General features: G+C 39.3%; 1 protein-coding gene across 1 annotated transcript in view; it reads left to right on the top strand.

The window, feature by feature from the left end:
• MSL3 (MSL complex subunit 3) overlaps positions 1–13729 on the top strand; it is a 36011-nt gene extending 22282 nt beyond the window's left edge. Inside the window, exon 13 of the mRNA XM_065414520.1 lies at positions 12820–13729. Coding sequence (XP_065270592.1) covers positions 12820–12919 — 100 coding nt within the window. The 3' untranslated portion in view covers positions 12920–13729. The remainder of the gene's footprint in view (positions 1–12819) is intronic.
• The last annotated feature ends 282 nt before the right edge of the window (positions 13730–14011 follow it).

Here is a 14011-nt window from a genome sequence, read left to right as displayed (position 1 = left end):
CTCGGGGAAGGGGCGGGGTAGATCCTGGATTGCTCTTAAAGTCAAAAAGTAATCTTGGGTGTAAAAAGTTTGGAGACCACTGCCCTAGAGAATATAATTTGCAAAAACTCAGAACTTCAGAACCTTAATTTTAAAGGTAAAAATAACTATTTTTAAAATTGTCAAATTAGTCCTTAACAAAGGAGAAATTGAGTGAAGAGAACGTAACTCTTTAGGTTGGCTTTCTCCGCAGTCCTCTAAATGACTTGTGACTGTACAGTAAGGAGTTTCTTTTCCCTCTCCCCTGCACTTTGAGTGAGATTTATTTCCCCTTTAATAAATAGGAGCTGAGTTTGTTAGAGACAAGTAGCCTACTCATCTGAGGACAGTTCAGTGAACATCTTGTTGAGAAGTTGCACAGTTCAGAATGGCAGGTTGAAGTTCTCTCCTTTTTTCTTTAAATTGTGGCTGATCGAAGGGAGGAGATCTACGCTGTCTATATAGTATAACAGTGTTCCTAAACCCCTTTTTAACTAACCAGTATAGATCAGGTATAAGTAGTTTACTATTATACTGTTGGCATGAACCATGTTTAAATTTTATTTAAGAAAAAAATCAGTTAAACATTTTGATCTCTAGTGTAGACAGGGATTTAATCTCTGAATTTTAGAGAGATGAATTTAGTGTTTAAATTTATAGTTTCACTTAAGTCTTTGGGCTATTGCAGTCCATCCTGAATTGAGAAACTTTCTTTGATATACCACTTTTGTCTGGAAGCTTATTTTACACTACATTTACTCACAGCCTGGTGGATGTTATAAATGAGATACTGCTCTGTAATACTTCTCAGTCAAACGTCAGATTGCTTCTGGACGTGATTGATTTCAGTTTTCCAGAATAAATATATTGTAGTAAGAAATAAGAAATATAGAAAACATACACAGTTTTTTCATTAAATGATCAGTGTACCCATTCTGCTCAGCAGAGCAGTCTTACAGACTGTAGTGAGCATTTCTTCATGTACTGTTGAAAAATGAGTTTTAAGTACAGTACTTTTTTTTTTTGAAAATGTTCAAATTAAAACTGGCACTTGAGAGAACACTGACCCTGAGTCCTAAACAGTTCAAAACACTTGCTTTAAGAAGGTAAAACTGGGTTGCAATTGAGGCTAGTGCCTAACTTGCCATTTCTTGGTTGTGATAATAGAGTAATCTATCAGTAATCCCTTCCAGTCCTACACTTCGGTGATTCTAGGCAGCTTGGGTTAAAGTGATCATGAAATGGTAGAGCACAACAAAGATAATAGATTTCAAGAAGGCAGACTTCAGCAAACTCAGGGATTTGGTAGGTCAGATCCCATGGGAAGCAAGTCTAAGGGGAAAAACAGTTTGAGAGAGTTGGCAGTTTTTCAAAGAGACGAGCAAACTATGCCACTGCATAGGAAAGATAGGAAGTATGGTTAGAGTTAGAGACCCTCCTGGCTTAACAAGGAGATCTTCAATCATCTGAAACTCAAAAACGAGTCCTTCAAAAAATGTAAACTAGGTCAAATTACGAAGAATGAATATGAAAAAAACAACGCAAGCATGTAGGGACAAAATTAGGCCAAAAATGAGATTATACTAGCTAGAGACATAAAGGCTAACAAGAAAACATTCTACATATACATTAGAAGCAAGAGGAAGACCAAAGGCAGAGTAGGCCCATTACTCAATGAGGGGGGAAAGACAATAACAGAAAATTTGGAAATGGTGGAAGTGCTAAGTACCTTTTTGTTGTTAGTAGCAATTGGATATCTAACAGTGAATGCCAGTGAAAATTAAGTAGGATCTGAGGTTAAAATAGGCAAAAACAAGTTACAAATTACTTAGACAAGTTAGATGTTTTGAAGTCACCCGGGCCTGATGAATTACATCCTAGAATACTCAAGGAGCTCATTGAGGAGATATCTGACCCATTAACGGTTATCTTAGAAAAATCATGGTGGATGGGGGAGATTCCAGAGGATTGGAAGAGGGCAAATATAGTGCCAATCTATAAAAAGGGGAATAAGGAAAACCCAGGGAATTACAGATCAGTCAGCTTAACTTCAGTACCTGGAAAGATAATGGAGCAAATAATTAAGCAATCAGTTTCCAGACACCTAGAAGATAAGGTGATAAGTAAGTCTGGATTTGTCAAGAACAAACTGTGTCAAACCAGCCTAATAGCTTTCTTTGACAGGGTAAGAAGCCTTGTGGATAGGGGGGAAGTGGTAGATGTGTTATATTTTGACTTTACTAAGTCTTCTGATACTGTCTCACATGACCTCATGAACAAACTAGGGAAATGTAGCTTAGCTACAGCTACTATAAGGTGGATGCATGACTGGTTGGAAAATCATTCCCAGAGAGTAGTTATCAATGGTTATCAGTTAAGGTAGAAGGGCGTATAGAGTGGGGTCCTGCAGAGATCTGTCCTAGGTCCGGTTCTGTTCAATATTTTCATAAAGGATTTAGATAATGGCATAGAGAGTACAGTTATAAAGATTGAGAATGATACCAAGCTGGGAGGGGTTGCAAGTGCTGTGAAGGATAGGATTGTAATTCAAAATGATCTGGACAAACTGGAGAAATGGTCTGGAGTAAATAGGATGAAATTCAATAAGGACAAATGCAAAGTATTCCACTTAGGAGCAGTCAGTTGTACACACACAAAATGGGAAATGACTGCCTGGGATGGAGTACTGCAGAAAGGTATCTGGAGGTCATAGTGGATCACAAACTAAATATGAGTCAACATTGTAACACTGTTGTGCAAAAAAAAAAAAAAAAAAAAAGGCAAACATCATCCTGGGATGTATCTGCAGGAGTGTTGTAAGCAAGACGCAAGAAATAATTCTTCCACTGTACTCTGTGCTGATAAGGCCTCAGTTGGAGTATCATGTCCAGTTCTCGGCACCACATTTCAGGAAAAATGTAGACAAATTGGCGAAAATCCAGAGAGCAACAAAAATGATTAAAGGTCTAGAAAACATGACCTGTGAGGAAAGACTGAAAAAGATGGGTTTGTTTAGTCTTGAGAAGAGAAGACTGAGGGGGAGGGACAAGTTTTCAAGTACATTAAAGGTTGTTACAAGGAGGAGGGTGAAAAATTGATCTCGTTAACCTCTGGGGACAGGACAAGAAACAATGGGCTTAAATTGCAGCAGTTGAGGCTGAGATTGTATATTAGGAAAAACTTTCTAACTGTCAGGGTAGTTAAGCATTGGAACAAATTGTCTAGGGAGGCTGTGGAATTTCCATCATTGGAGCTTTTTAAGAACAGGTTAGACAAACACCTGTAAGGAATGGTCTAGTTATTACTTAGTTCTGCCTTAAGTGCAGAGGACTGGACTAGATGACCTGTTGAGGTCCCATTGAGTCCTATACTTGTATGATTTTATCACTAGGTTCATAGAGGTATGTGCATATTTGGTGACACTGAAATTAGGTATGTAAGATTGGTCATGTCCTACACAGAACCAGGAGAAGAGGTGACTTGAGAGAGATGAGATTTAATATAAGACTTTATTTTTCCATAACCATCTGATGAATAGCATAACCTATGAAAGGCAGATATTATGGGATTATTTTGCTTAACATTGTTCTGACATATGAAGGCTGTTGCCACATAAGCACAATTAATGTTACTAATTTCTCTAGTAGATCCATGTGTCCAGGAATTCTCAACCTTGGGACTTCATAGTTCTGGAATGTCACTGGGTGTAACCCCCCTAGCTCAAAGCTTTTCTGACCTAGTGAATTTAAGATAGTGGATGCTGGTGCAAGCACTCCTTTTACTCACAATGTACAGTAGCACGCACCACCTATGACAGCTACCTCAAACCTTCCTGCCAGATACCATGGGTATAGTGTAAGAATTTGTTTTCCCCCAACTATGTAATTTCAGTCTATTTTTAATAAAATGTGCTATTGGGCTGTAAACTATTTGGAGTAGATGTCGCAGATTTCTGTCTGTCATGTGAGGCACCTAGCATACCTTGATATGCTGTTTAAATACTAAAAGATAGTATTAGTGTGAGCTGCCGCACCCATTTGCCATAATTCTGATCTAGAGCAGCCACCTCTCGATGAAAAGGTTAAGTTCACGTTCTTTCCTCCTGTATCCTTGGTATCTGTCAGCCAAGGGTACCAGTTGTAATTAGTCTTCCGTGTTGTGGACCCGTCTCTACTGGAAATGGTCTTTCAGTCATATCTATTTGTTTCATGTAGGTCCTTGAACAGCTTCCAGAAGACTACAGCTATTCACCATTTCTCTTATTCACTACTTTTCTTCTATTTATTCATTAGGATTTAGAGAAAAGTATGTTAGTTCCTAAAATGACACTTCTAAAAAGTTCCAATAAATTTATCTTTGCGAGTCCAACATGTGGCTTTTCAGATTATAGGAAAGTTCTTTCCTAGTAGTCAATAGCTTTTTCTGTTAGAAGCTAATAATCTTATTAAAACTCAGTAAATCCTGTAGGCGGCTATTTCATTGCATCCCTTAAAGCTTTCTTTTAAAAATATTTTAAAGCAGCTTACCTCCTGTACTGCCGGTCTCAAACCTTTTGCATTATGTCAGTAAAGAATTTTATTTCTTTTCATACTTTGAATATTTTCCAAGTAGGGAGTCAGATCAATATTTGACAAAAGTATACAGGAGTTTAATCTTATGAGACCAATGAGAAAAGTCTTGTGTGATTATTTTCTGTTGAAAATCAGAGTTGTTGCAGAAGATGTGACTTTACGAAAAAATGTCCACTGGATTCTGCAGCCATACTATTTCTGGGAGTAATAAGTAATTTTGTTACTCATTGTAGTAGTCAGTTGTGTCCACTAGTCTGTGCTAATGTGCAATTAATGTTAAGCAGTTATGCTACTAGAAGCTTCATGCGAGTGTGATAAGGTTACAGATTTCAGATATTCATTTGATAAATGTTTAATGGAATATTTTATATATTTTAAGAAAAGATGTTTGCTACTGAGCTGGGAAGATGAGGTGCGTTGAAGTATTCTGAGATAAGAGCTGGTTAAAAGTGGTTATCTAACAAATGTGAACTCTGTCAGGAGCCTGGTTCTGTTGCTGTTTCTCATGTTGAGTAGTGCTTTATTCTCGTGAATAATCTCTCTAATTTCAGTGTAAACAGTCTGATTCAGGAAAGTATACCTATTTAGGACAGTAATTAATCACCTGCTTAAGAGCTTTCCTGAATCAGGGCCTAAATATGGCAGAATCAGAATTTAAATGAAGATTAGAATTCTAATTAAGCAGAAGTCACGGTATTGGTAGGAGGGGATAGACCATGTAGTAAAGTCTCTAAGGGCAGGTCTACACTACAGCCGGGATCGACACTCTGAGATCGATCCACCGGAGGTTGATTTAGCATGTCTAGTGAAGACCCGCCAAATCGACAGCCGATCGTTTTCCAATCGACCCCTGTACTCTACCCCTGACGAGAAGAGTAAGATAAGTCGACGGAAGAGTTTCTCCCGTTGACCCCCCGTGGTAACTTGACCTAAGGTACGTCGACTCCAACTTCAACACGTAGCTGGAGTTGCGTAGCTTAGGTCGACTTACCGCGGTAGTGTAGACATAGCCTAAGTTTACCCTCTGGAATATTTCAACCAAGCTGATACCCCTCACAGATGCTCCCATTTTATTAATGTAATTTAAAATTACTTCACCCTAGGATCCACCTGTTGGTGCTGGGATCAAAGAGAATGTCACTTACATTAGAAATTTGTTCACCTGTTTTGTTTGTGGACTGCAAACTTAATTGCTCTTTCATCAATTTAGAATTAGAGTTAATGAGGGACTCTTTATTAGCTCAGTTCTGCTTAAGTGCTTCATTCCAACTCTTTATTCAACCCACCTATCCCAGGGACAGAGACAAAGCTTAGTCAAGTCCAGTAGTATTTTATCATTCAGCATTCCTTGTTTTAAGAAAACTACTATATTTATGGTAGGCTTTTTGTAGTGTTTTCCTACAGTAAAACAGGTGCATAGTACATATGACAAACCGTTTCTGTGGGAGCAGGGAGAGTTTTTCATTGACTCTTCAAATAGATTTTTTTTTTTTTTTAAGGAGTGCCATCATATGTCCCGTGTTAAGTGTTGCATAAAGTCTTTGACTGGTTGTGCAGCCTGGTAAACTTAGCAGAGTGGCACCTAATTGTCTAGTGATCAACTAAGGTGGTGTGGTGGAGACATAGATTACTCAAATCTTGATTACTGCATTGAGTTCTGGTTCTATATTAGTTTTTATTCATCAATAAAAGTGTTCCCACTCTTTTTATTCATCTTGGCAACTCCCAAAATACTGTCCTATAAAACCCATTTATATTCACTATAAAGTATCTTCAGTTTCTTTGATTGTGAAGAGCAGCCTTTTATTGTTTAAGGACCAGATACATAAGGAACCGTCATCATTTCTGTGAACAGAAAGCTGTAATAATACATCTGTAACTCTGCTGAACCACTTGATATAATTTCTTAATCTCAGTTGAGAGTAATTTTCATAGAAGTCTTTAATTCTGTCTATCTGCCCCCTAATCATAATATATGGAGATATACCTATCTCATAGAACTGGAAGGGACCCTGAAAGGTCATCGAGTCCAGCCCCCTGCCTTCACTAGCAGGACCAAGTACTGATTTTTGTCCCAGATCCCTAAGTGGCACCCTCAAGGATTGAACTCACAACTCTGGGTTTAGCAGGCCAATGCTCATACCACTGAACTACCCCTCCCCCTTTCTGCTTTGTGCTAGCCCAGTGGTTCTTAAACTTTTGTACTGGTGACCCCTTTCACATAGCAATCCTCCACTTTTTTATATATTTAACACCATTATAAATGCTGGAGGCAAAGCGGGATTTGGGGTGGAGGCAGACAGCTCACGACCGCCCATGTAATAACCTCGCGACCCCCTGAGGGGTCCCAACCCCCAGTTTGAGAACCCCGTGCTAGCCTGTTAAGTACTGAGCAAAAACTTCTGATAGCTTTTGCAGGAACCAGTGTGAAACAAGTAGACTGTACATATTATATTGCATATAAAAAACTAAGTTAAAAACATAGCTTGCACAGTAAAGTATTCATAAGTTAGGAAATGCCAGAATGAAGATTGCCCTTCAATTTGGCCCTTATACACATGCATTATGATAGTTTTGCCCAGCATCAGTCTGTAAAAGAGCCTCTGGAATCCTTGCTTTAAACACAAAGGAACATCCTCCCCCCATCCCCTCCACCCCCTGCAACCCTCTTGCTCAAATACATAATGCCAGAATTAAGGTAACTTGGCAGTTTTAGAGTTCTTCTAATGTAGTTTTCTGTATGTAGCTTCCTAAGCAACTCCATTCCCCCCTCTACCTGCCCAAAAGGCACAATTCTATCACATGGAAACATATTGTCTCCCCCTGCCCCCTGTCTTGGCCCATCAACAAGATTTAAAATTGGGACCTTTTATGCCCAATATAGAGCTCTGCCAGCCTACACTGTTGACTTTCTGTAATTAACACCCGTGAGAATGAATGAAATTTCATAGGATGGCAGAGCCCACTCTAAACAATTATGATGAATCAAAGAGATGTTCACTAGATAAAATGTCTGTCTTTTATTGCTTACATTATGTTATTTTATTTATTTTGTATAAATAGTGAAGTAGTGGTCTTGCTTAAGCAAAACCAGAGAAATAACATGTTTGATACCCTGTTCTGAATAAAGTTTTAAGTAAAGAGAACACCTTTCCATGGTTGCTGTAGTCTGTTTCTATTTAAAATGAAAGATAAGCTTCTGAGCTTTTAGTGATTAATGTATTTCTGTTTAAATTTTGATTACCTTATGTGTAGAATCTTCTTTTTCGGTATTCTTTGCTGCTTCAGATTTCTCAATATACAAAATCAAAATAAATTACTTATTTAAGGGGAGCTTAGTGAGGAATAAGGTTGGAGAAATGTACAGGTTTTTTTTTTATACATTATACGCTGAACATCATTGGTACCACTTGCATCTAGATCGTATACACCCAAGTATTTATTATACTAAATTTACTGACTGGAGTTCTGGCTTCTAACCGATAACTCCTGTCCAACAGCCAAGCACAATGGGACCAGATTTCCATTGCTTCCCTACCCATGTACAAATGTGCAAAGTATGGCTAATAGTTGGAAATACTAAGTGATATAAAACTTGTTTATTTTCTACAGGGATTATTTTTGAGGAGGGTTTTTGTTTTGTTTTTTACTAAACTTCTCCATTCCCAAACCCTGGTTTCATGTGCATGTGTCCCAGAGAAGGGAGAGCTTGTCAGTTTTAGTAGCCCTCTCCCCAAGCATTGGTGGCTGCACCATTGCTTCTTGGGCTCAGCTCTTCAGGCTACACTGCTTGGGCTTCCCTCATGTTTCTGTATCAAAGCTGGGGTCTAGATGTGGCTTCCAACCCCCTTTTTTGCATGGCTTCATGGAAGAGTGAAGGGAATGTGCACTGTTAAGCCAGTTAACTTCCCCTTATGGGGAAAGCTGGAGAACAAGAGGCAGGTCGCAGCAGAACAAGGAGACAACAAAATGTCACCCTGCTGCAACAAAATGATGCATTTTGTGGTATCTTGGAAAAATGCCAAATTATGTGGCTGTGGTTCCTTTGTAGACACTGCAGTTCAAGTGTGTGTGGAATCAGGGCCTGCCCTAGACCTGGCACCCCAGGCAAGGAACGTCTTCGGTGCACCCCTTCCCCCCATTAAACTTTTGAGTACCTTATTTGTTATTGCAGTTGTAGTCCATTTCGTGAATTTGATGCACTATTTGCATGCATGATTTATCCCTATCATATAAGATGATAAATTTGCACGCTAGGATCTGTAAACCTGTATTTATCATGCAATGTACAAGCAAATAAAAAAATTTAATTTCCTCTAAGCTTATAGAAACTTTTTATTTTTAAGAATAACTGAAACGTACTAACATCAAGAAATTGAACAGTGCACCAACTTTGGGTGGACCCCAATATTAAATAATGTTACAGTGGGCCTTAGAATGTTAACCCTAGTCCTTTAGTTCAGAAGGTCGTTTTCTCGCCTTTGCCCTCGCAAACTGAATCACAGCATCAGAGAGATCCAAAGATTTGCCAGTGGCATTTTCAAGCGGTAAAATAGCAAGCGATGTCAGTCTCTTGTCGGCAATCGTCGATCAAAGATATGTTTTAATGAGCATGAGTTTTGAAAAGCTGCGCTCACCACTTGCAACTCTGACTGGCAGCATGAGCAGAATCCTCAAAGCTATTCACACATTAGGAATAGTTTTCTTCAGCTCTGCATCTTGAATGAATTGAAGAACTTGGAGTGGAGAGTGCTTCCTGTGTGGCAAAATGTGACAGATGTTGTCCAGTTTGACATAGAGGTCTTTATCATTGACATCCGAATATTCCCCATGTGTCAGTGTCTGGTGAAGGTCCATACAATTGTTCAAGAGTGTTTTACAGTCTACTGGAGCTTACGAAGGTCATACAAAACCTCCCAGGTCTTTTTGTGGTGCTTTATTTATCTGAACCTTTCTTCAGTGGACACTTGAGCAGTGTCAATGAGCAAGCAAAAAAACTCCCTCTTGAATTTTTCTTCTGAGTTTCCCATTACCTCATCTTTTCCCTCATAACCAAACAGTCTCTTCTTCCAATGAATATGAGTTTTCTTGAAGACCGGCTGAACTCCTAAGTTTTCCACCATTTCTTTGGCAGCAGTGATGACATCTTCAATTCCATTGTCTCTGTAGGCCACAACAAAATCAAGGCAACTTCTCACCAAAATGGTAGCGGTTGTCATGTCCATTGACTGAGTTTGTAATGCCTTGCTTAGAACGTTTACTTGGAACAGGATATCATCCAAACCACAATTGAGACCAGAAATTTGAAGTCAGTGGTCTGGTTTGGCTAGCTTTGTGCCTTGTTGAATTCTGGCCTCAGCTTTACTCGACTGCACCAGTTCCGTCCAGGCATTGTAAACCTCAGTCACTGGGTACCTCATTGGTCTTACGCTGTCAATGTGGCTTTCCCAGCAAGAGCCACTTATCAGCTTCATGGTCAGATTTGTAACATTGTCTGTGAGGATCTTCCACCTGATAGTTGATGCTGAAAACAGGATGTTTATCCTTTGCAGTACTCTGAAGAGAGATACTGAATCTAAAGATGACAACGCTGCATCTGACACAACCAGGTTGAGAGAATGGCAGCCACAAGGCACGAAAGCTCTTGGATTCAGCACAAGGACCTTTGCCTGGACGCCACTGTTTCTTCCCTTCATGTTCATGCCATTGTTGTAGCCTTGGCCACAGCAGTCCTGAAGCTTTATTTTATTCTCATTCAAAACATTCATAAACAGTTCTGCTAGGTCTTTTCCAGTAGTCATCCACAGACCGGAAACAGATAAAGCATTCGTTTACTTGGCTACAGCCTTCCTCATCATCAACAAAACTTACTGTAAACATCTTTTCACTGTGTCTAATATCAGGAATGCAGTCCATTATTTCGGCGTAGTACTTCATTTTGCTGAGCTGCATCAATATGTTATCAAACACCTTCCTTGCCATAAGGTCAATCAATTTGTTTTGAATAATTTTGCTGCAGTAATGGTCCATAGCTTCTTTACAAACTACTCTACATAGGTGCTCACGCATGACATCATCGTATTTCCCCAGGAGCTCTACCAAACTGAGGAAATTACCATTATGCTCTGTGAACAACTTATCTGGCGAGCCCTGGAAAGCCAAATTATTCTTTGCCAGGAAGAGGATAATTGAGATCAGACGCTCGAGGACATTCCTCCAGTGCTGGGTTTCTGCATTAATGTTGTGCTGGTTTTCTGCATCTGTGCATTTATTCAGCTTGAGTATGGACTCGACCAACATCCATTTGGAGTAAGCTGTAAAATGGTCGGGTGACTTTTCATGTTGCTTCAGAGAATCAGCTAAATTATGCCAGTGATTGTAACCGGAAAGTGCAAGCAGTGACTTGGCATTCTTGTCAATTATTTTATAACAAAACCTGAACGTTTTGTCCATTGATATTGAGTAGCTAACACCAATTCAGTTTCTCACCATTCTCAAGCACTCTTTTGCAGTGTGACTTAGAGAAGTGTCGCTTCTACTCATTTGCTGGAAATGTTATATTCTCGATTTTTTTTTCTTGGCCCGTTCAAAATTGTATTATCATTATCAGCAGAGTTTAGATTCTGCTTTATGGCCAGTGATCCTAATGTATTGATTTGTGGTGTGCAGGTTTTTCTCACAGCTGTTTGTCATCATACGAGGCTAATTCTTTATTGTTTCTCTCCTTTTCATGTAAACCAGATTCTTCTTTGTCATCACTCTCCTTTACAATGCTAGGAAAACTGGATGATTCTCCATCACTTTCCTCACATTTCATTCCTTATCTTCAGATAAATCTGTTAATTCCTTAGTAATAGGACTTCCACACTTTGCTCCTCAATTTCTTCTGCACTGGGACAATTGGTATTGCTTAAAGCCTGGTCTATGTTCTGCTTCAGATGTTTTCCCATCAGATTTGCCCCTTGCTGCAAACTGGATTGCAGTTGAGCTTTTCACTTCCTACACTGAGCTCCTCAAGGCTTCGTCGGGGGCATCTTTTATTTCTTACAAGGGAAAAGAGACAATGTTAGGGAGAGCAAAAGTCTATGTTCCACAGTCTTAGAAAGTCATCAAACATTGTGTTAAGCATGGCAAAAGAAGTAACAGTATTTCTGTTATATTGTTGCATAGATAGGGGTTTGATAGATATCTCTGGTATCTCATTAAATGTGTCCTTTATTAATCGCTACTTACACTCTTCAAGTCTTAAAACACAAGTATACTTTCACAATTACGCAACAAAACAAGGTTCACAATATTGCAGTTGGGCTCTCACTTCACTTCAGTTCGTTCTTTATATCTCGCTGACTGACTGGCGAATCCCCACCCCTTATATACTCACAAGGGCACGGCTGATGACATTGTAGGAGGTTTAAGGAAAATGTAGTTGTCAGAAAGTCTGGAAGGTTCCATGAGATTCTACAAAGGTCCAGAACATTGTAGAAGATTAGTGAAAAATGAATCCACATATGGAATACCTGAAACATTTTACTTCAAACATTCTCTTTTCCCTTTTGTCGCTAACAGCAAAAAGAACACCCTGAGCCCAGCACCCCAGGCGATTGCCTGGCTTTCCTGGCCCTAAATCCATTCCTGTGTGGGAGTGGTGGGGCAGTGTGTGTGTGTGAATTAAGAATCCATGAAAGAAGGAGGGCACTGAATGCTCGCAGGAGGACAGAAAATGGGATTATACTTACTTTCAAGGGTATAAGCTGACAGTTAGCTTTTATTGGATATCCAATAAAAGCTATCTGTGTAGCGCTACAGATTCCATTTAAAATAAATGTGGGTGAAAGTACATAGTTGGCACGGGTAGTGTCTGCTACAGGTAAAGTTGCGAAAACATTTCTACAGTATCCCCTTGTTTTCATATGCTTATTTCCTGAAACTTTTGTTTTGCACTGAAATTTTCCATACATAGCCTCTATCCCAGCTTTTTCTTTGGTGATGCTTAAGCAAACTCCTTCCATCTCCTTTAGATTTGAAAGGAAAGGCTATGTTCTTCACTGTGTGTGTAAGACTTTAGCACCTTTTAAACTTTGAAACTTGTGCATGAAGGACTATGTACATCAGCATATGCTTTGCTAATCTTAAACGATTTGAGAATTGCACAGCCTATTTTACTGCATCTTTAAACCTAAGTCTGTTCGTTCTTTGTCTGATTTTAATCTATCGTGTGCTTTCTTCTCAGGTTTCTAGCAGAATACCATGATGACTTCTTCCCAGAATCTGCTTATGTAGCTGCATGTGAGGCTTACTATAGCACCAAGAATCCTCGGGCAATCTACTGAAGCTTTTAGTGAACAATAAATCCTGCTGTACATAGCCCATGGTTGTTGCTGCTTTGCCACATAGCTACGAGATGAAGATGAAATGGAATTTGTATGGCCTTTTTCAGATAGGAAAAAGGGAGTCGCTTCTATGACTACTGGATTCGTTAGCAGAGATGGACCACTTCTTGTTTTAGAGCCATGCAAACATTGCATTCTGAATTTCTCCAAGTGTTGCATGTAAGCTGCACTTCTAGAAGAAGCCCTGCACTGACTTCTAATGCATAGGACTGCATATAGTTCTTATTAAGAAGTGTGTGTGGGGGGGAAGCAGGTGCATTAGCAGTGGGACGCTTTCATGAAAACAAATACCTCATGCTGTCTTTCATTTTAACATGAACTGTTTTCAGCATGAAAAGTTAAACTGGCTTCACTCTCGTGTAAGGAGAATGCATAACTGGCATCCTGTGGATTTCGTTTCACACACAGAACGCACACTTCATTTTGTGAAACGGTCATGGCAGAAAAGAGTGCTGCATGTAGAGGAAGAATTGCATAGCAATTTTATTGTCATGGTCTCTGACTCAAGGAAGTAGTTTTCTGTGGCTTAAATGAAAAATGTTGCTTGGTTTTTCTTTTTAAAAGGTATCTGTCTTTCCCATAGTAGGTTGCCACAGTTACAAGTGCAGACCTCACCAGTGATTCATCTTATCCATGTCTGTGAATGATTCCTAAAGGCATTAAAGAACAGGATGTTCTAACAGGTTCTCACAGAGTAAGCATAGAGTGAATAAAGTGACAGCAATTACTTTGGCAAACTTTTTTCTTAATAAAGAAACTGGTTGGTAATTGAAGGTGTGATATTTGGGTGGATGATCTCAAAAATGGGGTTTTGTTTGGACTTTCATTGTATATTTTCACTAATTATTACTATGTAGAGAATGGGGGGTGGGAGTAGTGACTGTAAAAATGGCACCTTTTTATTGTACAATTTATATCCGAAAGCAGAGGCACATCTCTTAGATTTACACTGGCAAATTTTACTCTCTTTAGCACTGCAAAACTCTTGCAGCTGTGTGAGAATGAGCTGGATTCTGTTATCCCTCATCCCTC

The sequence above is a fragment of the Emys orbicularis genome, chromosome 1 (assembly GCF_028017835.1).
Source record: "Emys orbicularis isolate rEmyOrb1 chromosome 1, rEmyOrb1.hap1, whole genome shotgun sequence".
Lineage (NCBI taxonomy): Eukaryota > Metazoa > Chordata > Testudines > Emydidae > Emys > Emys orbicularis.
This window is presented reverse-complemented; position numbering and strand designations above follow the sequence as displayed.